The sequence below is a fragment of the Emys orbicularis genome, chromosome 2 (assembly GCF_028017835.1).
Source record: "Emys orbicularis isolate rEmyOrb1 chromosome 2, rEmyOrb1.hap1, whole genome shotgun sequence".
Lineage (NCBI taxonomy): Eukaryota > Metazoa > Chordata > Testudines > Emydidae > Emys > Emys orbicularis.
The window spans coordinates 257149266-257175678 of record NC_088684.1 but is presented as its reverse complement, the minus strand read 5'-3'; the positions used below and the strand labels follow the sequence as shown (position 1 = coordinate 257175678).

At 42.0% G+C, this 26413-nt stretch overlaps 1 protein-coding gene across 1 annotated transcript in view; it reads left to right on the top strand.

Moving 5' to 3' along the window:
* Positions 1-26413, top strand: part of ITGA8 (integrin subunit alpha 8) — a 181501-nt gene that overhangs the window by 62821 nt on the left and 92267 nt on the right. Inside the window, exons 13-15 of the mRNA XM_065398815.1 lie at positions 2586-2777; positions 20339-20384; positions 23002-23109. Coding sequence (XP_065254887.1) covers positions 2586-2777; positions 20339-20384; positions 23002-23109 — 346 coding nt within the window. The remainder of the gene's footprint in view (positions 1-2585; positions 2778-20338; positions 20385-23001; positions 23110-26413) is intronic.

Below are 26413 nucleotides of genomic sequence, written 5' to 3'. Positions count from 1 at the left end.
GAACTGCCCCTTTTTGACCCGAACGGCTAGTCAAAGTTTGGATCCCTGTGGGTGTTCCAGTTGGGAGCAGAAAATGGTGATAGGTATTTCTTTGAAGCAGTTTTGTTTATTTACAAAGAATGTACAAAGTCCTGTGTATCTGAATGCAGAGGGAATCAAATATCAGGAAATAGCTTCTTTTGCTCACAGCTTCAAGAGCAGTCTTTTCCGCCAGCACCCCTGACCCAAAAACCTCTCCCCAGGTTTCTTCCAGGGTCAGCCACATGCTTTCAGCTGCTCCTTCAGTCTATCTCTCTGACTCAGTCTGTTTTTAGGCCTGGTCTCCCTAGGTAATTAGGACGATTTCACTATGTCAGTAAGGGCCATGAAAAATCCACATCCCTGAGTGGCGCTGTTAAGCTGACCTAAGTCCCCATATAGACAGTGCTAGGTCGACAGAAGAATTCTTCCATCAATCTAGCAACTGCTTCTTGGAGAGGTGGATTACCCACACGGATGGAAGAACCCCTCTCGTCGGCCTAGGTAGTGTCTACACCAGGGATCGGCAACCTTTGGCACGCGGCCCGCCAGGGTAAGCACCCTGGGGGGCCGGGCCAGTTTGTTTACCTGCCGCGTCCGCAGGTTCGGCCGATCACGGCTCCCACTGGCGGCGGTTCACCGCTCCAGGCCAATGGAGGCGGCGGGGGTCGAGGGATGTGCTGGCCGCCACTTCCCGCCACCGCCATTGGCCTGGAGCGGCAAACCGCGGCCAGTGGGAGCTGCGATCAGCCGAAGTTGTGGATGCGGCAGGTAAACAAACCGGCCCGGCCCGGCCCGCCAGACCTGGCGGGCCACAGGTTGCCGATCCCTGGTCTGCACTGAAGCGCTGCAGCCACGAAGCTGCAGTGCCGCAGCTTTGCTGCTTTAATGTTTTAAGTGTAGGCAAACCCTTCTTTTCTGTCAATTCCCTCCACCCCACACACCCATCCAGTCAAGCCCTCTGCCCACCTAGTGCTAGTTTCTGGATAGACACTATTAGGCTTTGTTTTGGGTATTTCTCCTTAACTGTCTCTTACAACTGGCTTAAATGGAGAACTCATTCACACATCACGCTTAAAGAGGTTTTAACTCAGCTCATAATAATATGGATTAAAATGTAATATGATGTTTTTATATATGTATTTGATTCGATACAGCATCAGTTTAAAAGGAGGTGTTCTGCTTCTTCCCCAGTTGTGTACACGAGCTGATTGAGGTTCAAAGAGGTAGAGTATCTTGCTCACAGTCCCAGCTGAAGCAGTTGTGAGGATCTCTTGTCAAAAGTGCCTAGGTGCCTAACTCCCATTAATTTGTGGAAACTGGGCACCTTAGGGCATTTGCAAATTCCACTAAGTGCCTAGCTGCATTTTTAGGTGCCTAAATACCTTTAAAAATCTGTCCTCAAGTCTTTCATCCTGTCCATCGGACATTATTTTCTCCATCCATTGGCCAAGGCTTTTAAAGTGGTTAGTGATTTGGGGTTCTAGCTCGAGACATTTTAAAGGGGCCTGATTGTCAGTAGACAGGTGCTCAGCCCTCTCAAAGAAATTTAAGCTAAGCACCCAACATCTCTTGTCATTTTGAAAATCTTGGTCATTGTCTTTTAGCAGATAAACTCACACAGTCTACTTAGTCATCATGGCTGATTTTTGTACCTGAAAAGTAGCAAGGGAGGGTTTGTTATCCATAACGAGTATAAATTCTAAATAGCATATGGCCCTACACCAGTTAATACAATAAATTCTCTTTCAGGGATCTGCTAATTTCATGAACTGCTCCAGCTTATTCTCCTGGTTTATGACATCCAGAGAGTCCCTTGAGTGAATTACAGCTTTGCATTCCCTGTGGGGCTGTCTATAATTCTGTATTTATCTCTTCTCCAAAATACTCCCCAAAAGCTTTTTTTAAACTATTTATTTATTTTTATTTGTCATGAAAACAAAGGGGGGGATGTTTCCCATTTCATGGTAAGGTGTTTTACATACAAACCAAACTGATCTTATGCTGTTACTCCACTTCATTCCTGTTTTCCCTTCTGCATCCTGTAAAGTTGGCTGTTCAACAATGTATTTTTTTGCCGTCAATGAATTTTTGTTTTCAGCTGGAAAAAGGACAAACCACAAAGCAGAGCTTCTTAAAGAGCTGCTGTTAATTAATTAGGTGATGGAGAAAACAGGGAGCATCACACAGTGTATGTTTAGTTTAAACAGATGAATGTAACATTAGCCATTATTTCAGTCTCAGTTTGTTAAATCTTGTTGATTACTGTAAAAACATGACAAAGGAAAATGTGCAATTAATAATAGACGTGTGTTGCCTATCTATTGCAATGTGAAGGCCCTTTCATATGAAAATAAATTCATTACAGCTATAGGCATGAAAGTTTGAAACACTAAAGCACTATTAAACATTTTTATGTATTTGTCTTGAAATAGAATCTATGCAATAAAGGAAAACTGATTAAGCCCCAGCTCTTGTTAACACACAACACAGGCCCCTCTACTTTCCCTGTCAGAGTTAATTCTGTCTTTGTTTTAACATTGTCAACTCTTTTTACTCTATTGCAGACATTGCAATCGGTGCACCATTCGCAGGAGAAGACAGAAGAGGCAAAGTGCTCATTTACAATGGACACAGGAGTGGGTTAAATGCTAACCCTTCGCAGGTTCTTAATGGAGCCTGGGCCTCACAGTCCATGCCTGCGGGATTTGGCTTTACTCTAAGAGGAGACTCAGACATAGACAAGAATGATTACCCAGGTAAGATTTTTCCATAAGAGAGGGAATTTCATACCTTCATTCTCTGGAAAATGCATCTAAACTGTTCCTTGTGGAAGGCAGAGGTCACAATAAAGAATAGACACATTTTTTTGTGTAGTTCTAGCAATGCTTTCCTGAGAACGTAAAGTCAGACAAAACAAATACTCCTTTTCCTGTCAAGAGACATCATCAGAAATGCAAGGGCTTAAACAGTTACATTAACATAAAACATGTGAAGTTTACAGCAAAAAGCTTAACCCTTATTCCCCACTCAACATTTGAATGCACTCATTCCTACTGAGCTTATAGGTCTGCTCCATGCTGACATTCTTCCTTAATTAAAACCATGTCATGTTATAAGGGAAGAGACTGACTTGGTTGTGTTTGTTGCTAGTTGTTTTTCTTAAAGCTTTGCTTTCCAAATAGCTGCTGAACTACATATATAGGTTCCTAATTGCTTTTGACCTCATTACAAAAAGCAGAGAGAATACAAAAAGATTCCATTCTTTGAGTCACAGATTTGATTTAGGTCTTTCCATGACCTTATTCGCACTTTGTTATACAGATTCTTCCTTTTTAATTTTGTTTTGAATTTTTATTAACAATGAATAGTTTTCAGACATCCAATGGTATTTATCAAGATTACGCCACTACTGCATGCTTTTTTTTTAGTGGAGTCCTTCCAGCTTGGAGCAGCATTCCAGGACCATATGCTGCCTAAATGTACAATATCCTTTTAATCTGATGCCATTCACTCCTTCTTCGAGGATCAGTACATACAAGACCATACTATTTCTCTGAGTCAAGATTGAGAAATCTCTGAACGTTTGCAATGTACCCAGTGTCATGGAATGTATAGCCTTGATGTTGTATACTGTTGACCTACCGCACTAATACTTGCTAATGCTTTAGGTTTCACTGACTCTTTATAAAGTTATTTTTCTTAGCTTGTCTTCCTTAACTTATATTATTATAGCTAGCAACGTTAGTGACCTGAAAGTTTGTGTTATTAGCTGCATGATTTTGATAATTAAAGGTGACTTGCAAAGAAAAAAAAAGAGGGTTTGTGAGACCTTTTTGGCTTATTTATTCTAGGTAAAGAAGGCCTGAAAGATATGAGATTTTTGTTTGTTTTTAAAAGGGGGATTTTTTTATGCTAGAAATTCAGGTCTTGTGTGCGCTAGAAAATGCTGCTTGAAAAGCTGGATAATGATAACGTTAAAAGACTCAAGGGAGAGAAAGCTGAGCAATTGAGGGGAAGGGCTTTGTAGTCCTGTGTCAATTTTTGTTTTGAATTTTTGTGTTTTGGGGTTCTTAACTCTTATTCAGTTTCAATAACTAATGGGCTTTTGGGGCATTATTAAAGTTTCAGCACCATGAACATGCTCTGAAACAGCTAAGATGCCCTCCAGTAAAACCAGGGAAAACAAGATTTTACATTCCTGGCATTTCTAAGTGGGGGGGGGACACTTTCAGATCTTCTCCTTTAAATAATATAAGGAAGGAGGGTATAGACCCAATTAAAAATAAATATCCTTCACAGGGCATCTTTAAAGCTGAATGGGGGAAGTTTGGGTACCACACTTGGATCTTCAGTTCATTTGAGACTTTTCTTTAGCTTTTCCCCGACTTTCACTTTTGGGTTTTGCGCTCCTACCTGAAGAATTCTATTGTAGGATGTGTTTAGCATGTGATAATTTGGTTTTTGTTTTGTTACATGGGTGAGTTGTTTGAGAAAAAGACTTACTAGTAACTGTGTTTACCATAGGCAACCTCTCCCTCAATCCTACAGTTACCTAGACTGACAATGTTGCAAAATCCACCTCCCAGAAAATTACAGGGCAAAAAGAACTGTCAATCAAAGAAGCAGTTCATCCACTCCTAAATCCAGAAAGACCGAAACTGTTAAATAATATTACAACGTTACTCTGAAAATGTCAAGTTGGACAGGGGAAGTATTTGTTGCCATAAGCTGCAAGAGACTAGTCAATCTAATTTATAGAGACTAATATGTGGAACAACCATGCGTGTGCCTATATAATTGTCACTGGCCAATAGGTCAGCCTTCTTAGCTCATGAGGTAGGTACAGCCCTGGTAGAATAGATCTTTATTCATGTGTGCAGAATGTCAGAGGTAACCTTGTATTTTATAATTAAAGCACTCAATAGGGAGGCATGAGGCTTTCAGATCTTTCTATCCTGGAACTAGACACACAGAATGATGCTTCCAAATTTCACCTATTTACCTCTGTATTGAGCCTAATAACTTGTTTGACTAGAGCATAATTTGTGTTTGGCTAAAGCACATGTTCCAGAAAGGCTTCTGCCAATTAGTGGTGAATAATTATGGATAAATCCCCTGCACTGCTTTGAAAATCTCAACCGTAATGCTTGAAAGTTCCCTATTTAATATCAAAAGGGTTGAATCTTCTTTGCAGAGAGCAAAGATTAGAAGTACTCTTAAAAACACCTTAATTGGTACAAATACAATGTGTAGATATTAAAGATGCACTTTTCCTAACAAAACAGAAGACTACTGAACAGCAACTAATCCAATTTGTCTATTTTCCTCCAACGCTGTCAGCACAACAGATAGGATGACTTTCCCTGCTCGTTAGCAATCTGCTCAACATAATGGCCATCTGTCTTCAGCCAGCCTGATATAGGCGCTGTCACTGTTAAAGTTAACAGAGCACCATTTTCAACTTTGTTAAAATACCGGAACGTGTCTAACCTTTCAACAAGGTTTTTATTATTAAACACGGCCCTTGGACCCCACATCCAAGGAAGCGATGCTATCAAAATAATGCTGCTTGTGCAGAGAAATATGGAATAATCTCATAACTACTATCATTTCACAGCAGTTTGGCTTTTTATCTTAGAATAACTTCAGATGACATGAGCCTAGAATTACTCCTTTATCAAAAGGGACGCTTGGTCATGCAAGGCTAGATTGTGCCTTGTAGGCACAGCCCTGGTGAGGAACTGTACTTCAAGGGAAGCACTGTTGATATCCCATGGCAGAACACCTCGTAGAGCTCTCTGGTGCAGAGGGGAGTGTTCAAACTGTTACATCTCTTTACAGGTGCAGCATCCCACCCAAGTAACACAGGGCAGAGCCATCTACTGCCCATTGCTCCCAGCCCCAACAGAATAACTAGGAAGCAGTCCCCGTGCTCCACTGATGAGAGGACAGCAATTTTAGCCAGCCCTTACATGGTCAGTGCAGAATTGGGGAGGGCTCTTTGCTGCACATCCGCACAAGAATTAGGCAGAACCTAAATCTTAGTTTGGAAGGCTGGCAAGAGAAAGCAAAATAGAGGGAAAGAATGCTTCAAGTAGATTGAAATAGATCCACGTCCTTCAGACAGATTCTATTTGTTCTTAATGCACCTCTACCCTGATATAACGCCACCCGATATAACACGAATTCGGATATAACGCGGTAAAGCAGCGCTCCGGGGATCAAAGCAAGTTCAATATAACACGGTTTCACCTATAACGCGGTAAGATTTTTTGGCTCCCAAGGACAGCGTTATATCAGGGTAGAGGTGTAGTACAAAGGAGGTCAGTTTCATTAGCTGCATTTTATAGATGGGGAAACTGAGGCAGAGGGGAAAGTGACTTGCCCAAGATCACTCAGCAGGCCAGTGACAGAGCCAGGAATAGAATCCAGGTCTCCTGAGTCCCAGTCTTGTGGTCTATCTACTAAGTAACACAGCCTCTTCTCTGTGGCTGGATTCAGAAGTGAAACCAGAACACTTCAGAGGAAGCAAATAAGCATGAATTCTATTGCATGCTCCCATGAATTTGGCAGTTTATCATTTGTAGAACTGAATTCCCCTTTCTTTCATGCCTGAGCACACCAGACACTATTCACACCTATGCCAGGACCTTCAGCTGAAATGTTGTGAAAGAGGGAGATTGTTTAACTGTCAAAAGAGACGGGTCATGATGCGAGCTATTTCTGCTTCTCCATATGATTATTCAGGGAGAGGCTCTCCCATTCTGCCAGATGAGAAATCAGAGAGTCTTGGGCCTTGTTTGACTGAGAGATTTGATGTATGAGGCGGGATCCAGTATTGGAAGAAAACAGACTGGTGAAGACCTTTCAGTGCCCTCCAGTAGACCAACTATTCTCCACTCTTTTTTTCTTCTTCCATTCTCCAAGTCTTCATGCTGTGTCTTGATGGAACTGGGGTCCAGATCCTGATAAGCAAGTGGAAGGAAAGTGCCCTTTATGAGTAATTCATTCCATAGCTGCCAGTAACCAGTCCTGATAACTAATAACTTCATACTGTCTCTGTCTCGCAAACTAATTTATCATCTTTACGTCTTGTGTTCTTATATCTTCTGGATGGCCAAGCTGGAAAGCAAAAAAGAGAAAGAATAGACTTGGCACTAGAGGCCTGACCTCCATGTTTCCAGATAAAAAAAGCAGAATGGGGAGAAATTAGATGGGCTGCTGCTTTTATAGTCGTCTCTCTTGCCCATTCTTTTCAACTACTTGTTTTCTGGTAGGTGAAGTTATAGAGACAGATTCTAACCTCATTTACACTGGTATATATCAGGAGTAGTAGCTCCATTGACTTCCATTCAATACAGTTATATTGGACTTAACCAAGTCTAGCTCAGGAAAGAGGGTAGGGGATGTGTGGTGGACAAGACTAGAAGATGTGAAAAAGGTCTATTAAAAAAAAAAAAAGGTTATGTGCAAATATGACTAAATTACTTTGGAATAAAGTCCTAAAGGAATTGTGGGTGAGATTTTTGTGCTGTCCTCCTAAGAGGTGCAGCACACAACTCACTGATAGGGGAGGGGGAGCTACATAGCTTTAAGCCATATTTGCATGCGGTCAGTCCTGGGGCTGGAGCGACCCCCTGGGGTAAGTTAAGTAGTCCTGGGGGTCCAGCACTGCCAACAATCTCTGCTGTGTTCTGTGCAATGGCCCTGCCCCAAGATACTCTTCCTGGTCCCTGCCCCACATGTGGTACACCCCCTACACAGGGGTTTGTGAGACAATCCTTGGGAGGCAGCTCTACATATGTTTTCCACAGTACCTGCATCAAGGGAATCATCCCTTGACTAGGGATGGGCCTTCAGGGGCCTGTGAATGTGAGTGGCCTCCTCCCAGGCTCCCCCTCGTGGCCTCAAAGCAACACTGCAAGTGACTCCTCTCCCTAGTTTCCCTTTTGGGGCTCCTCAAATAAATTCCACCCCGGCTTTTCGTCCAATAATGCCCCTTCTTCCAGGGCCTAAAATATTGGCATAATATAAACTCTAAATAAAACTCCAAGTCCCAAATTAAAGTCCACACAAACAAAAGTTTCTCTTCCCATTCCCAGGCCTTCCTGCCTGGGGTCTTTGCTGCTTTGGTAGGCCACTCCTAGGCCCACCTGGCTGCAGTATTTTCATTCTTAACCCACGGAGTCTGCTCTTCCTGGCCCTCAGCCCTCTGGCTTTGAGGCTCAAACTCTTAACCTATAGTCAAGGGTCTCCTGCTCACAGGAGCTCTTCTGCAGTCTCTGCCACAGCTTCCTCTGGTTGCTCTCCCTAAGGATCCTCCCTTCCTGTAGCTTCCTACTTCTCTTCTAGGGGAATCACCTGATCTCTGCTCAGGTGTGCCTGTTTCCTAATTAGGTTTTTAGTCCTTAATGGGGCAAGCCATCCTGTTACCCTTTACTCCACTCCAACCCTTTTATGTGCTGTAAAGGGGCTGGAGCAACGGAGCAGGGGTGGGAATCCCACCTTAGATCTGCTTTCTGAACTCTGGTTTATTTCATTTCTTTTTCTTAAACAGAGTAATTCAGTTTTGACAGATGCAAGAGAAATCCATAAATGTGTTTAATGGAAAATAAATTTGTTTTCTTTTGCTTCTGGTCAACTGTTCAAAGTTGATCCCTGTTGAGTGCTCAGGATCAGTGATTATCTAGGTAGTGGTGTTGTACATCCAGCTGGTTCATCTACAAGGCTAGCTCTGCACTACAGACTGCTTTTGGTGGTGTGTAGTGTACATGTAGCTACATGTTGCAGTGAAAAGCAGGCTGTGTCCACACTGTGGTGCGTAGCTACAGGTGGCAGTGAAAGGTTCTGGTGGGGGGAGATAGTGGGGGAAAGCTTCAGCAGCTCCCTGCTGCCAGAGCCTTTCACTGGGTGAGAAAGACTCTGGCGGGGGGAGGCAGCTGGAAATGGCTCAGCCTTTCCCAGCTGCCTCCTCCCTGCCAGAAGTTTTTCCCCTGCAGAAGGGAAAGGCTCCAGCAACTGGGAGCTACCAGAATCTTTCCTCACTCTCTGCCCACCCCCTACCAGCCCTCCAGTCCCCACTGCCAGACTCTTTCCCTGAAGCAGGGAAGGGCTCGAGCAGCAGAGAGCTGGCAGCTTTACCTCCCTGCCTCCCTGCTGCTGGAGTCTTTCCTTGCAGTGGGAGATGCCTGCAGCAGCTGGTAGCACGTTTCCTCACTGCCCCTCTTGTGCCGGAGCCTTTCCTTGCGGTGGGGAAGGTCTCCAGCAGAAGGGAGCTGGCGAAACCTTTCCCCGCAACCTCCCAGCTGCTGGAGCCTTCCCCTGCTGAGAGAGTCTTTCCCTGAAGTGGGGAAAGGGTCCAGCAGCAGGGAGGCAATGGGACACTACACTGCTAAAAATTGTTGCGTTGACCGGGAGGCACAACTTCAGTGAGTAGAGAGCAGGAAGGGTATGTACTTACATAAATACCCGAACCCTTCGGGTATGTCTGAACTCTGATCTCCTAAGCTGTGCCTCTCTGCCTACACTGCTATTTATACCCCTGCTAGAGGGACCATGCAGGTACGTACACTACATGCCGCTGAAAGTGGTGTGTAGTGTAGACGTAGCCTTGTAGCACTCATGCATTTTCAAACTGTATGGTTTCTGTCGTCACACCATGGCATATGTTGAGTCACTTGCTGGCTATTATAGCTGAGCAAATCGTTTATCACGAATAACTTATTCAGCCTGTTTTCTGCCAGTGGCATTTCCTCAAGCAGATTGTGGCGTCTTCAAATTTATTTGTCATCCAGAACTATTTAAACAATTTTTTTAACAAAGTAGATTGATGCAGAGCATCTGTGTGTGTTTATTGCTTGGACAAATTACACTATTTGAACATGTGTATAAGTAATCCTCATTCATCTAGGTTGTCCTTTTGAAGTCAGGGGCCTTTTCTACTCAAATTTACCCCAGTTTTATACTGGTATAGTTCTATTGGGCCTGATTATTCCTTCTAGCTAAGCTCTGGTTGGGTCAGCTTTCCTTATTCTGGGTGCAGTTATTACGTTAAAGATTGATTTATATATAGTATAAACGATGTCTCTAGAAACATTTAATGAAATGTTATCACAAGGCTGTGATAATCAGGCAAAATTCTCTCTAAAATTCAATTATCCAGTCTAATCTTATTAAAGATTGAGTCTTTAACAGTGCCATCTGCTAAATGCATTAACTTGAACAGCAGGAAGAAAAGCCTCAAGTTTCTTTCTTAAAAGCTGGGATTTTTCATGATATAAAATTTGTTGAACATAACAGGCAGTGTGCCAATAACATCACAGCATTGTAGTCTAGTGTTGATTATATTCTGAAGTTCAGTCAAGAGAGTTACAGAAGACAAAAAATGAAACTCTGCATCAGCTTTGATGATAGCTGTACAGTGTGTGAGTGAGAACGGGGGAAAGGGATTCTGCAACCAAATGGAGCAAACTAAAGTGCCTATAGCAGATATTTGGCTTGTATCATATTGTTGATTGATTTAATCACTTGAAAATGCAACAATTTCCTGAACATCTCATTTTATAGCAAATCAAATGGTGGTATATATTTATATTTACAGATACACTGTTTTCCAAAATGCTCTGGGAGATTTATTGAACATCACAATATCATGTGTTCAGTGGTGCTCAGGGGAAATATATTTATCCCAGTCAATAACAGGACTCATTTAAGTGGTAAACATTAAAAATACTCAAGAAGTGGATAGTTATAGGGTGGAATGAACAGAAACAGTGCCTCAGGAAGTCAGAGAAGGGGGTTAATTCAGACCTCAGGGGAGAGTGGAAGTAGACCAGCCAGATACAGTTGCTGATATTATTAAGGGGGTTGCTGTCAGAAGAGCTGAGGGGAGAAAGGAAGTTCCCCCTGAAAGAACCATTCAGGACCTTGTAATTGACTGGGTCAGAAGAAAGTGCTATTTTTGCAGACAAAGGTTATTTCTGGCTATAGGCTGAGTTTTTCATGGGCGTTGCCTGGAACAGATCATCCTCTGACCTTTCTTGTGGTCATTGCTGTAGTAGTAAGCCTTTTAAGGGACCTTTTACTTTGGACTTTTGAGACTGAAGAGAACTGTCTGATAGAAATTTAGGTCAAGGAACCCTAAAAGAGGGAAATAAATCTACCTTACAAACCTCAGGCTCCATGGGGTTTCTTAAAGGGATGGGATCAATTGAGTGAAACAGTAAAGACAAATATCCACAAGGAGGCATAATGATATACAATTTTATATACTATATACTTCAGATATAAAAAATTTTCTCCATTTTAATAACATTTTCCATTTATATCAAACCTTTACTCTCACGGGGTCCCAAAGACTTCCCAGTTGCTATGCATATTGTGTCATTAAAAGGAAGCTTCTTTTACTAATAGAATACACAGATTTATTTCTTAAACTGTTGGTAAAATACACTTCTACTCTGATATAACGCGACCCGATATAACACGAATTCAGATATAACGCGGTAAAGCAGAGCTCCGGGGGGCGGGGGGGAGGGCTGCGCACTCCAGCGGATTAAAGCAAGTTCGATATAACGCGGTTTCACCTATAACGCGGTAAGATTTTTTGGCTCCCGAGGACAGCGTTATATCGGGGTAGAGGTGTACTCATAAAGGGTTAGGAACTGGTAGAGCCTAAAGGTGAACATTCTTATTCTCTGTATCCTGATATGTAGTACCATGATGAGAGATGGCTTAACCTTTGATTAGCTCACTCCTGGGTGTCTCATGAGCAGAATGTAGGCCATTTCTGTACAATTTTTCAGAACTGCAGATTGTATTGTTAATTTTTGGCTACTAATCCGGGCCCCAAGGCAAAAGATGAGACTCCAGGCCATAACTTAGGGTTTCTTGATAGACTCAAGGAAAAGGGGATTCTCTAAGCATGTCACTTGCTGCTTGGTGGTGTGTGGCAAAGTCCCTTTTCAAAGTTGCTTTGGGCTGGATCTTGCACTGGGTAGAGGCAGGGCCGCCCAGAAGGGGGGGCAAGTGGGGCAATTTGCCCCAGGCTCCGTGCCCCGCAGAGGCCCCCACGAGAATTTTTCGGGGCCCCTGGAGCGGGGTCCTTCACTCGCTCCGGGGGCCCCGGAAAACTCTCGCGGAGCCTGGGCCCCCAGAGCTTCTTTCGCTCTGGGTCTTCGGCAGCAATTCGGCGGCGGGGGGGTCCTTCCACTCCGGGACCCGCCACCGAAGTGCCCCGAAGACCCGCGGCGGGGGGTCCTTCCGCCCCGGGACCCGCAGCCAAAGTGCCGGGTCTTCGCCGCCGAAGACCCCAGGCCCCCGGAATCCTCTGGGCAGCCCTGGGTGGCAGGAGATATTACTAGAGGGTGGCTGCCTGCTTAGCTTGATCCAATCTAAACATCACTCAGTGAGGCTGGAGATGGAGATGAGCAGCCCTGGTTGTCTGCTTTTTCCAGAACTTTACTGCTATGCTTATTTCCATAGCATGGATGAAGGCTCACTCAGCTGATATTTCTATACTGGAGCTGGAGGTGTACTTTCCAGCTCCAGGAGACATACCTAGCTCTGATTGTCACAGGGTATGCCTGCCCTGTAGTACCCCCTGCTGATCCAGTGTGGAGCTGCAGACACTCCTTGCCTCATTTCCCCCTCTTTCTGGGCCCCTTAAGGACTCCTCCAGTCCAAAGGGTGTAAGACAACATTCCCCTGCTGGGTTCTACTTTATTAAATTAAAATAAACTTGAAATAAAGTCTCTCAGGCTCACAGAATTGCACAGCCCTTCTCCTTGGGGGGCGTGATTCTCAGTTCTGGCCTTTCTGGCCTGTAGTCTCTCCCTTTGGCTCAGGGTTGCACAGCCTTCCTCCTTGGGGCCTGTAGTCTTGGGGAGCTTCCTTCTCTGTGAGCACCTCCCTGGACCTGAGCCCTGATGGCCTTTTATCAGGCTGAGGTGCTCATTATTCAATTAACTACCTGCTTAGATAGGCTCATTCCCCTTAAATTAGCTTTTCACTTGTAAGGGGGCCCACACTCTCCTTAAAGGGGCCAGCAACCCTGTGATACCACTACAACTAGAAGTGTAGCCATGGTGGCACCAGCAGTGGGACAGGTTAGCTGTCCCAAGTACAATCCCATCTGAGATCCTAGGTGAGCCCTTGGGATAGCTTGCCTCTCCCGTTGCAGCTGCATGTCTATTTTTAGCATGCTAGCTCAGTTGGAAATTACACCTTCCAGCTCCAGTGTAGACATAGCCAGCACCACTGCACAAGCCATGCCAAATTTCAATCCCTCAGCATACATCCGATCAGATCTGGCACATCGATGGGGAAAGGGATGCTGGTGGAGGTGTCAGCTCACCTTCCCGAGCCTACTGTGCCTTTCTCTGCCACGTGTGGTTGCTACTTGTGTATCTGTCGATCATCGTGTCCTGTAGCTCAGCAGATGGACTTTCCCTTCTCTTTACCATGTAAGGTCTTGCAGAATTAAGCCCTTTATTTGGAGCAAAATGAAAATCAATCATGGAAATAACTAGGGTAGTTTAATTTCCGCAGTACCCTTTGAATTATTCATCTGCACCTTTACCTAATTTCATGTACGGAGAGCTTGTCTCAGGACTAAGCTCTGTGAATCCCTCCAGTTTGGGTTTCATTCATCTAAACTGAAGAGTTCTGTTGTATTAATTTAGATGCAATATATAGACCCCAGGAGTCAAAGGTCACTGGGTCATAACCCAGTCACAGTTTTAAACATTAAACAGTTTTAAACAAGATTTGGGATTTTGCTATACAGAGACCTCAGAGTGCTTAGTACCATGGCAAACACATCATTAAAAGTCCTTTTAACTTTTTATTGAAGATACAGAAAAGAAGGAAAAACAATTAAAGCATTTGAAATGTAAAGTATTAAATAGGGCTTTCATTTTAACAACATCCCTTGTTCCCTTTCCCTTTAGCTGGAGAGAGTTTCTGAAAGGAAAAAAAAACCTTGTTTGACAACCTTTTAGATGGCATCAAAGATGGTAATAGCTATCCTTTTGGGGACAAGAGCAGAAGTTAGTTGAGATGGCCTGGAACTGTCATTGTAGCTGTTGTTAAAGTCTGATCCTGTTACTTAGAAGACAAAACACACACAAAAAGGGAAAGAAAGGTAGAAAATGGAGCTTCTGTCTCTGGTGTTGACTTTCACTTGCAACCTCACTGCTGGCGAAACCCATGGTCTTACCAGCCACTCTGAGACCTGGCAAACTTGTACCAGCATCGGGCTGGTTAGGGCATTGCTTTTCGTTGCCTCTTTCTGGTCAAAGGCTCACAACAGGGTTGCAAAATATGCAGTCTTGGCCAGCTAAGACAGTCTCTTATTAAACAGAAGGCAAAAGGAGAGAGACAGGAAAGAAAATTAGAAAGCTGGGAAAAGAAAAGGACACACATGGCAGAGGAGGGGGGTGATGAAGTCCCACATCCCAGGTGGTGGCTGTGATTTATCTTAAGCCATTGGAGGTGTCAGTGCCATCTGGGTCCCTCTCTCTGGCCCGGTCTGGTCAGGACATGTCTCAGGATTAGGACAAAGGTGGTCTGGGATCCCAAGAGATGATGGTGGTTGCAGCTATGATGATAAAGCTCACTGCAGACAGCTGCTGCTTCTGCTAATTTTTCTCAAAAGTTTTTTCTTTCTAAGAACCTAGAAAGGGCGTGTTGGGTGGAATAGGCCATCCTCTCATTATTTTGTCCACCAATAGACCTAACTTCCGACACACCTAACTTCTATCCTCTGCTTCTCTTGTTTACCAGTCATAAACTTAACATAGTCCTTGAGTGATATCAGTAAAACCCTTTCTGTTTAAATTAGTTCAGTCTTTCTGTCTCCTCCTTACATCGTAAACTATTTTATACAACAGGTCATCGTGACAATTCATGAATTTACACTCACTTTCTACAGCTGAGCTTACAATTAGGGTAAATTTTGAGGCCCAATTATCACAACAGTTCTCAGTGGAAATGCCCCTTGAAATTCCTTTAGGGTCACTTGGAGCTTGTTTCCTGAGTTATGGCACAATGGGGTTCTAGGGCATTTCAGTCCTATGGATCACTCAGCCTGGCAGGGCCATTTTCTGCCAAGGGAGACGGCAGCCGGGACATTTTGGGTCCAAAAGGAGGGGGAAATGGTAAGTTTTGAACTGACAATTTGCTGAATTCCCTTCTTAATCTGACTATTATGGGTATTCAGCAAATATTGATAAAGTTGGGGAGGATTTTAATGTAACCTTGCGGGTTACATTTAGATATCTTGGGAGAATACTCCCCTCCTCATAAACCACCTGCTCTGTATCTATGGGAGGGAGACCCCATATTGCATTTGTAAATAGATGTACGTTTCTCAGGTGGGGCCCAATATTGAGCGTCCTTTGCTCCCAACGGGCATGCTTCTGCTCCAACTTATTTAAATGGGAGCAGTCCATGGGGAACTGAGGCCATTCAGTACTTTGTCAGAGGAATGCAGCACCTTACAGGATGGGAACAGATAGATAATTTGTCAATGATCATTTCTTCTCTTCATACATATGTATAACTCCCATTCTCATCCATGTGCATTACTGAGGGGTTTGCAGTAGATTTCAGTTTTGGAATTTGGAATTAAAGTGGAAACACTCTAATAGGTATTTCTTATTAGTGATTCATAGATGATTGTTCTTTTTAAATTAGGGCCATAGCGACTTGCCTTTGTGAAAAAAGAAAACAAACCCTAACTAATGAAATAGGTGCAGTCTTATGTTCCAGCTTGCAAATGTTTTTCTTCAGGCTTCATTTGGAAACGATCCTGACAGTTAGTTAAGATTACTTTTTTGCTGTGGAAATTCCAATTGCCTTGTCAAACATTTGTTTTTCAGCTAATAACCTTTGCATCAGTGACATTTCATATGTAGCAATAAAAAAACAAGTAATGAAGACAACTTCCATCTATTTTTAGGAGAAGAAAGTTGCCAAACTTCAGATAATTTGGATGTCTTGCACGTATGTTTCACAGAAATGATTAATGGCTTTTCCTTTACACAACACACAATAAACTTACACACTACTGCTCATAAATGACTCTGACATTATGCATGTTCAAAACTATTACTTAGCTAATGAAGGGTTTGGCCTAACTCCCGTTAGTGTCAAAAAGGCTCTTTCAATTTAGTGCTGTAGGAGTTGGATTGGGCCCTAAATGACAGTGAAACAGAGTACAATGGAACTAATGCATTATAATAAACTGATCTTAGTTGTAGTTGAATTCTGGATGGACCTTTCAATAAATTATTTTGTGTGAATGTACAGTGACATCATCTTTATTATCCTTATTTTAGATTGTATACATCACCATTAACACAATCAGATCTTTTAATGTTTGCTTATTCACTCTAATTCCTCTGTTCCCAATTAATAGTCATGCTCTTTCAAGTGCTTTGGGGCAGGTCATGTTGGGGTAGATTCTCCCCTGCAGCTGAGCTCAGCTTGATGGTAGGGGGTGAGGGGCTGCCCAATGAATGAATTGCAGCTCCCAAATCAGCACAATCCAGAACCATAGATACAGCCCCAAATGGGGGCCCTCTTTGGCTTGCCCCCATGGCATGGCCCCACTCCTTTGCTACACCTCTTGCCCTGGTTGAGTTGGTAGATGCTGGAGCCCTCACACTAGCAGTCTTCTGGGTTTCTGGGGGGGTCTACCATCACTCATTTTTGGCAAGACTGGGCCTCATCCTTCTCTAGACCACCATTCCCTGTCTTCCAGTGGGCTGTGGGGTAGTGTGGGGTGGTAGGGTAGCCCTACTCACCTGTGCAGAGGATTTGGCATGTGTAATCCTCTTTCAACTTCACCCTAGCAAAGCCATGAAGAGATTGAGTTACCTAGGCCCTCTACACATAGATTCCTATGTTGAGGTTCAGGTGGTGTTGGTGCGGCTCTCCAGAACAGTGGGTCTTAGAGTTAACACTCCATTGTGATGAGTGGAGCAATTCACTCCTCTCAGAGGCATTGTTTCAGGGTATGCCTACACTTAAACTTCTACAGCTGCAGTCCTGCAGCTGTACCAGTGAAGCACTTCAGTGTATACACTAACTACACCGAGAGAAGGGGTTCTTCCATTGGCATATGTAATCCACCTCTTTGAGAAGCGGTAGCTAGGTTGACAAAAGAATTCTTCCATTGACCTAGCACTGTCTAAAACAGGGTTAGGTCAGCATAGCTACGTCTCTCAGGTGTGTGGATTTTTCACACCCCTAGAAGACAGCCATGCCAATGTAAGTTTTTGCTGTAGACCTAGGGTGCCAAGATGCCCTGATTTTATAGGGACCCTAGGTCCCTATAAAGCCCCATGATATTTGGGGCTTTGTCTTATACAGGCGCCTATTACCCCCCACCCCATGTCCCGATTTTTCTTCTCACCCTTGCTGACTGGTCACCCTATGAAGACCAGTCCTCAGACTCAGCAGATTCAGGCAGACATCTGTCACCACTTCAAGCTTTTCTTTGCAGCCATGAAGGCTTGAGGCAACTTTCTTATATGGAAGCTCAGATTCTGAAATCAGCTGCTCTAACTTAAACCACAGCTTTAAAGCCTGCAAGGATAGATGATAGGTTTAAGGAAGCCCCTATTTTACTTGTCTTTTTTCTGTCTATTTGTGACATAGCATGATGTCTTCTTAAGAAATATCTTATTAAATCCATTTGGATTATTGTGAGAGTCAGGGAACCCAGCTGGGTGGAAAATCTTAGGAGAGTTTTTGCCACATGGGCTGTTGTCTTGTGATGCCTCACCTCACAATATCTTAACCAAGGAGGTAAACTTCTCTTCAGGTTCTACTTGCCCAGGTTTCGAGTCCATTGAGAGTTGTCTGAGAGAGCCATTATCACAAAGGGGGCTCCTAAGTGCCCCAAGGGGAGAAACCGCTCACACATTCTCACTGGGATGCCCCATCCATTGAAGTGTGCTCTCCAGTGAAGCCACTGGAGTTCCAGCAATGTAAATCCAGTTTAAGGAGAATCAGCCCAAGAGTGTCTGGCAGGGATATGTTACTCAACAGAGAATCTGTAGATTGGTTTACACACTATGTGTGCACTGGTTTAACTAAATTAATTTAACGAATTTAAATTACAGTAAAATAACTTCCTAGAGTGTAAAAACAACGAGGAGTCCTTGTGGCACCTTAGAGACTAACAAATTTATTTGGGCATAAGCTTTCATGGGCTAGGACCCACTTCATCAGATGCATGGAGTGGAAAATACAGTAGCAGGTATATTTATACATAGTACATGAAAAGATGGGAGTTGCCTTACCAGGTGGGGGGTCAGTCTAACGAGACAATTCAATTAACAGTAGAATACCAAGGGAGGAAAAATCACTTTTCTAGTGGTAATGAGGGTGGCCCATTTCAAACAGCTGACAAGAAGGTATGAGTAACAGTAGGTAGAAATTAGTATGGTAAAATTAGGTTTGTAATGACTCATCCACTCCCAGTCTTTATTCAGGCCTATTTTGGTGGTGTCCAGTTTGCAAATTAATTCCAGTTCTGCAGTTTCACGTTGGAGTCTGTTTTTGAAGTTTTTTGGTTGAAGAATTGCCACTTTTAAGTCTGTTATTGAGTGACCAGGGAGGTTCAAGTGTTCTCCTACTGGTTTTTGAATGTTGTAATTGCTTATGTCAGATTTGTGTCCATTTATTCTTTTGCGTAGAGACTGTCCAGTTTGGCCAATGTACATGGCTGAGGGGCATTGCTGGCACATGATGGCATATATCACATTGGTAGATGTGCAGGTGAACGAGCCCCTGATGGTGTGGCTGATGTGGTTAGGTCCTATAATGGTGTCCCTTGAATAGATATGCAGACAGAGTTGGCACCGGGGTTTGTTGCAGGGTTTGGTTCCTGGGTTAGTGTTTTTGTTGTATGGTGTGTAGTTGCTGGTGAGTATTTTCTTCAGGTTGGGGGGCTGTCTGTAAGCGAGGACTGGCCTGTCTCTCACGGTCTGTGAGAGTAAGGGATCGTCCTTCAGGATAGGTTGTAGATCCTTGATGGTGCGCTGGAGAGGTTTTAGTTGGGGGCTGTAGGTGACAGCTAGTGGCGTTCTGTTACTTTCTTTGTTGGGCCTATCTTGTAGTAGGAGACTTCTGGGTACCCTTCTGGCTCTGTCAATCTGTTTCTTAACCTCACCAGGTGGGTATTGTAGTTTTAAGAACACTTGATATAGATCCTGTAGGTGTTTGTCTCTGTCTGAGGGATTGGAGCAAATGTGGTTGTATCTTAGAGCTTGGCTGTAGACAATGGATCGTGTGATGTGGTCTGGGTGAAAGCTGGAGGCATGTAGGTAAGTATAGCGGTCAGTAGATTTCCGGTATAGGGTGGTGTTTATGTGACCATCGCTTATTAGCACTGTAGTGTCTAGGAAGTGGATCTCTTGCGTGGACTGGTCCAGGCTCAGGTTGATGGTGGGGTGGAAATTGTTGAAATCCTCATGGAATTCCTCAAGGGCATCCTTCCCCTGGGTCCAGATGATGAAGATGTCATCAATGTAATGCAAGTAGAGTAGGGGCATTAGGGGACGAGAGCTGAGGAAGCGTTGTTTTAAGTCGGCCATAAAAATGTTGGCATACTGTGAGGCCATGCGGGTACCCATAGCAGTCCCGCTGACTTGAAGGTATAAATTGTCCCCAAATCTGAAATAGCTGTGGGTGAGGACAAAGTCACAAAGTTCAGCCACCAGGTTCCTAGAGTGTGCCACTACTGGGTCTCTTAAAGGCACAGACCTCCTTTGCAAATTAAACGAATATATGGTTATAATTTAAACTATAAAATTTACTCTCTCTATAGATAGATATAAACGTATGGTAATAGCTAAATTAACAAACATACAATTCAACTAATAAATCAGGATGGGATCAGAGGTCACCAGGAAAAAATGATTTAAACTACATTAATTTAAACTGATATGAGATTGTCCACACAAAAAGTTGCATCTGTTTGCCATTCATTCATGTGACAGACAGGTAATGGTTTGGAGTAAAATATGTGGATTTTTAAAGAAATAGTTGTTTCCCTTTCAAGACAAGATGGAGAGAGGTTGTGGCATGGATGAGTCTGTGTTATATAGGCTGACAGTGAACTAATATGCTACCATGGCAAAAATGTGAAATGTTTTTCCTCACTACGTTCTTGTAGAATGACCTGGAAAGTATGAGTTAGCTCATTTGTTTTATGTTACTGTATTTTGAATATAAATAAATTAGGCTGCAAAATTGTGCTGGAGGTTAGCTAGTAGTTCTTACAAAATTATTTTGTTTTTTCCAGATTTAATAGTAGGTGCATTTGGAGCTGGGAAAGTAGCTGTTTACAGGTATGTGGTAAATTTTATGGAAGTTTTGTTTTACAGCTCAAGCAGGAGATCCACAAGCAATCTTATTTCACATTTCTGTGTTACTTTGTACTGTATGTAAATAAATGATAGATTATAGTGTATTCTTAGCAGCAAATGCCATAGTGCTATAAGTCCTCCTTCTCACATGCTTATCATTCCCAGAAAAATTCTCCATTTTGGTTGAAAGTGCCTATCTCAGTCTCAGTCCACAAACAAGTGTTTTGATCAAATCCTTCTACCAACTTTAAGTTAGGCAAGGCGAGAAAAATGACACTGTTCCCATTTTAAAATTGTAACAACTCTTTTTTGAATGGAGCTGAGTCCCAAATAATTGAAAATGAAAGCTTTAAATGTTGTAGGTAAATAGTCCTTAATGAGGGAGAATTAAAAAAGCCATGTGACTGAAGAGTTACTTCCTACCATGGCCTAATGGCACCTACTAATAATTTTAGATTTTCATGTAGCCTTGTCCGCTTAGTGACACTAGGGTGTGAACTACCTGACAAGCACAAGGACTGCTACTTTCAGACTGCTGGCAAGACCATTTCTATGAGGGAGAATGTCTTGTTTTAATGAAACATATAACAAAATAGCTCCCTCTTTATAAACTTGCCTAAAATTCAAAGTCAGGAGTAAAATCACAGTGACTAATGAATTACAGATCCCATAATTTTAGTCTCCAATGTTTTTGCTGCCTACTATAGTTTTCTGCAAATCCAAGCTTTTATTTAAAATAAATTACAGCTCTCAGAAACTTGACAAAATCTGCTGCTGTTCTGTTAATTGAGCTGTACAGAAAACTGTGCCCATCCAAACACTGAGCCGTCCTGAGCATAAATAGTGCAAACTGCCTGGCTCCTTGTAGCCTTCTGTTTTTCCCAACCCTACACACCTGCAATGACAGGGCATGATCTTACCCTAAGGTTACAAATGTATGGACATGCAAAAGTTAAGAAATGAAAGGGTAACAAAAACTCATGTTGGTAGCATTAGCTCAGTTTGCACATTACAGCAATATGTACAGTGGACTGATGGTCCATTTCCCTGAACCTCATGGAGTCAGTGTATAAAGTATTACCATGCTGATCTGGTATTGTTTTGCAACCACTTTGTAGTGGAATAAATGACCGCACAAGAAGCAGGGTAATGGAGAATCAGAATTGGTATGTATAGATCTACATTTCATTTTGCAACCCAAAAGGGGATTTGTGCCATTTGGCAAGTTAATATTATGAGCACCTCATCTTTTTTTCATTTCCTGACTTTTGTGTTTTAATGTGAAATTGGTATTGTTGGACAAACATAGCTATTTGCATTTAATAATACAAACTGAAGCTTGTTTGAGAAATTGTTTTCCCTACTGTATAAAAATGCAAGAAATCCTTTCATTTTTGAGGCCCCAACTGATGTTACAATGAAAAATTAACACTACAACACCAATTGTAGATTAAAACTTTAAGGGTACTGATTTATTTTTATCAGACTCCTGTAAGTTAATGTCTAATAAAATCATACTCTGTGAACATGTAATTTAGAACTTTTTCTGTTTCCAACCCTGTTATAAACTACTCTAAATTACCGGGTAGCTAATTAATCACCAGCCGTTACTCACAGATGCACCCTGTACATTTGTCGTCACAGCAGCCATATATATCCATCTTCAGCTGTTTCTTCTGTTAACGTTATTCCTGGCTTCCAAAGTCAAATGGCTCAAGATCTGTCAGTTAGGTTGCAGCCTATGGCTGATTTAAGATATTTCCTAAGAACTTCTATTTTAGCCAAATCACATCCTCTTTTCAGAAAGAATCACACACAATTACAGAGACAGCAAATCTGAAGATGTCCTTTTTTTGAATCATGGCAGAAAGATGATAGGGTTGTAAAACAACTACTAAAAGGCTGCTGTCAGCTGTACAAATGTGTAGCCTAGTCCAGGTTTCAGAGCCTTCAGGGCAGAATTTGACCCTGTGTGAGCATTTTGACATAGCTGGAGGGAGGACAGTGCTTGCTTAATGGATCTTCTTGTACATATCTGTCCTTTGCACAATTATGCATCTGTGTCTACGTCTACTGTAAATTCAAGTTCCTGTTTGTTGTATCCACCAGGCAAAGTATTAACAAACTTCAACAGAACTTTATTTACAGTGGAAGTCTCTTTTACAAGCTGTAGCTGCACACTCTGTAACTCTCCCAGCCTCCTCAACTCCTCCCCCTTCCTTCCTGTTTCCTGTCCTTTCAGACTCCCAACAGCCAGTGCTCCCAGTTCTAATAATCACATGCAGCATCTAAACACAACACTGTTTTAGTGATTTGTCCTGGTAGCTTGTAATTTTTGTTAAGAATTATCAAAATGACCAAATCTGTGGAAAAAGAGAGGTTATGCTTTCTGCCAAACAGAATCTTCATTTCTTCAGGAAAGTGAACAGCAACAACAAAACTCCCATCCACCTGAGGGACCATATTTACAGCTGCCTTTAAGATAATTGTATCATTAAAAGGTTAAATGTTCCATCTGCAGTCATGGACCTCCCTTAATTTGCATAGCGACTTATTCCTGCTGCATGTATTGACCTTTGTTTCTCTCCCCGACATGTAGAGCAAGGCCTGTTGTGACAGTAGATGCTCAGCTCATGCTGCACCCGATGACTGTAAATCCAGACAATAAAACTTGTCAGCTTCCTGGCTCTATGATTATGGTGGCCTGGTAAGTCAGCGATAAGACAAGAAATCTTTCTCTTCTTGCTCCAGACATCTTTCTAGTGTTTGTGCAGGTGCTCAGATGCTGCAGTAATGAGTGCGGTATTAGAACCCAACCAACATAGAGTAGAATCAAATTATTTTCCTTGCTTCATAAACATTTGAAATGTAGTAGCCAAGAGCCCAATCCTGTGAGGTGCTGAGCACCGTCATATCCCATGGCAGTTGAGGATGCTCAGCATCTCATAGGATCATGCTCTAAATTCAAATGCAGTGTATGAGAGGGTGGAACATAGACCAGATTGGATGCAAAAGATCCTATTACAAAAGTGAACCCATTTCCCTGTTTGATAAGGATGCAGTTGTCCATTGAGGATGTATAAGATATTACATTGATGCTACATCCCTGGTACTCTATTGACTTAATGTGCTGCCATTTTGTTTCACCTCATATTTTGTATGAGGAAGGAGAATGCTCATCCACTTGAGGAAGGGATGGAATGCCTTGTTTTGCACTCCTATAACCAGTTCCATAGGAAGTTGTAGCCAGCTCTTCTTGGCCAGTTGAAGTCTTGCTTTCACACAGTCTTTCAAGGTAGCATAGTGTAGTAAAAGGAATGAAACAGAAGAAAGAGAGGAAGCTCGCAAAAAAGGCTTATTTATTCAACCCAAACAGTGAATATTTAAAGACTGGCATTATTCCATGTTAGAATTTTAGAAACATTCGCCATCAATGTGGGAGATGTATTCTTCCTTCATTGTTCACATGTGTCATGTTCTTCATTTATACATTATAAGGTGAATAATACCCCAAACACAAAGAAACACAGCACACTTTTGTTATAAACATTGAGCTATAGAATATATATTCTTTTAAAAAAAATAGATTTTTGAAAAGGTTCACCATTTATTAATATATGTTTCTTCATTGTCTTAAGAACAGTAAGATAAAGTAACCTCCTACCAGCAGATGGAGACAGACAACTAGAGCTGGTTGGAAATTTTCTGCCAGAACATTCTTCTGTCAGAAATTCCTGATTTGTTGAAAGTAAAAAATTTTGAAGAAATGCTGCCTTTCATAAAAATTAATTTAGAAAGAAAATTTGCTAAAAGACATGTCAAAAAGTGTTGACCTTTTCAGAATGTAACATTTCAATTTGCCATTTTGAAATTATATATAATAACAAAATTGGAATAATACATTTCAACTAGCCAAAATTATTTATTTATGTATTTATTCATTTTTGAATTTCTGTCTGTGAGAAATTTCTAAGTTTTTTGTTTTCATTTTGGAACAGAAGAAATTTTGAAACTGTGAAACTCCCCCAAAATAAAAATCTGGTTCCTGCACAGCTCTTCAGGAAACATTAAAATATTTCTGTCATGGGTCACATTCCAAATGCAATATATTATTGGGAGAAGAGAATGTACTATGTGGATAAAGTTATTCCTTTAATACTTATTCTTTGTACTGGAATAATCTGAAAGGTGTTTTTGGTTTATATCTACAAGAGTTTTACACATAATTCAAGTGTCTTAGTAGAAGGATGATTACATTTCTGGCTATTATATTATAATCTACAGTTCCCTAAAGGTTGAGCTCCTACTATACAAAGTAAATTAATTCAGTCTCCCAAAATGATTGAAGAGCAGATGTTGATTTTCCATGCTGTAATTTTTCTCTCTCGTTGATATAACCTTGTATTGTACATATGAAAACAATTAGTAGAGAAACTCCAACAGGCAAATAATTCCTCCATCCCATGGGATAGATTTCTGTATCTCTTAGCCAGCTGTGCAACTTGTGTGAAATGCCTGTTGACTGACATTTCAAAATTAGAAGAATGAAAGGAAACCATCCTACCAGAAAAGTTTCAGGAAGTCTAAGAAGATTTGGATTACTGTATGCTTTCCAGTATTAGGAAAATATTGTTTTAGCCATCATCTAAGATTATAAAACTAAAGCATAGGGCAAAATGCCATAAACACATACAATTTATTTTTTTACTCTCTGCAAAATTCTTTGGGCTTTATCCTGATCTTTTAGACTTATGCATGTACAATTTTACTAGCATGGTATCTGTGTTCCTTAGTTAGAAGGGCATCTACTAAAGCTGAGGAAAACATTCCTAACAAAATTCTCTTCATTCAAAAACTGAGTTAAGAAAATCATCACAAATTTGCCACAACTTTCTGAAATTCAAAACTATTCAGCCAATGTCCCATGGAAGCGTTTCACTGTTTGTAAAAAAAATCAAAAAGCCAGTTCCTGTAATTAAAAAAAACCCCACACTTTTGAATTTTTGAAAGGATGTTGGAATAGTAGTCCCCAAACTATATAGTACATTGAACACAAGACTGGGAGCCAGGGAGACCTGCGTTCTGTTCTTACCTCTGCCTCTTCTATTGCACTTATCACCATAGGCGCAGGAACTAGGAGTGCGGGGGGTGCTGCAGCACTCCTGGGCTCTGCTACCACCCCACATGCGTGGGGTCCCGGCTGCCGTCCTGTGCCTGGGCCTTTGCTCCCGGCCTCAGCTCTGGGGGGGTAGGGTGGACAGGGGAAAGGGGGCTGGCTTTTAGCACCCCCACTATTAAAAATGTTCCAGTGCCACTGCTTATCACAATGATATCTGAGCACCTATTGGCCTGACTGCTGTTTTACACTTTAATCACACTTTACAAATGGTGTTTAGTTTGGCCTCACAACGTTTGTATGAAGTAGGCAAATAGTACTGTTCCCATTTTAGCGATGAGGGAACTGAAGTTCAGAGAAGTTAACTGACTTGCCTAAGGCTTTACAGCAAAAAGGTATCAAAATCAGGGTTAGAACTCATGGCCTAAATTTGTGACTTTTGATTTGAATATCTCCATTTCTGGGGGACTAATCTGAGGCATTTTGGAGAGTCTAATTTTCAGAAGTGCTGACTGTCCACTCTCTGTAAATCTATCAAACTATGGTAATCCCTCACACAAGCATTTTACCGTTTCTAAGCCTCCATTTCCCACTCTGTAAAATGGGGTGATGTTCTTTGCCAAAGAAAAAATTGCAACATTGTAATTAAAATTTATCATCTAATCCACTGTTGAAATGGTTTGTTGAAAATTTTCAGTAAACCAGGTTTTCAGTAAATGAAAAATGTCTATAAAACTTTTAATAAAAATAAATAAATAATAGTGACAATTTTTGGAGGAAAAAAACAAAGAGTGGGTCAGTTTTGAACCTTGCAAAATGGAAACAACTCTGACATTTTTCAGGGGAGTTGTTTTGGGGGAGAGGGAGTTAATAATCTTTCATCATTTCTAGTGCT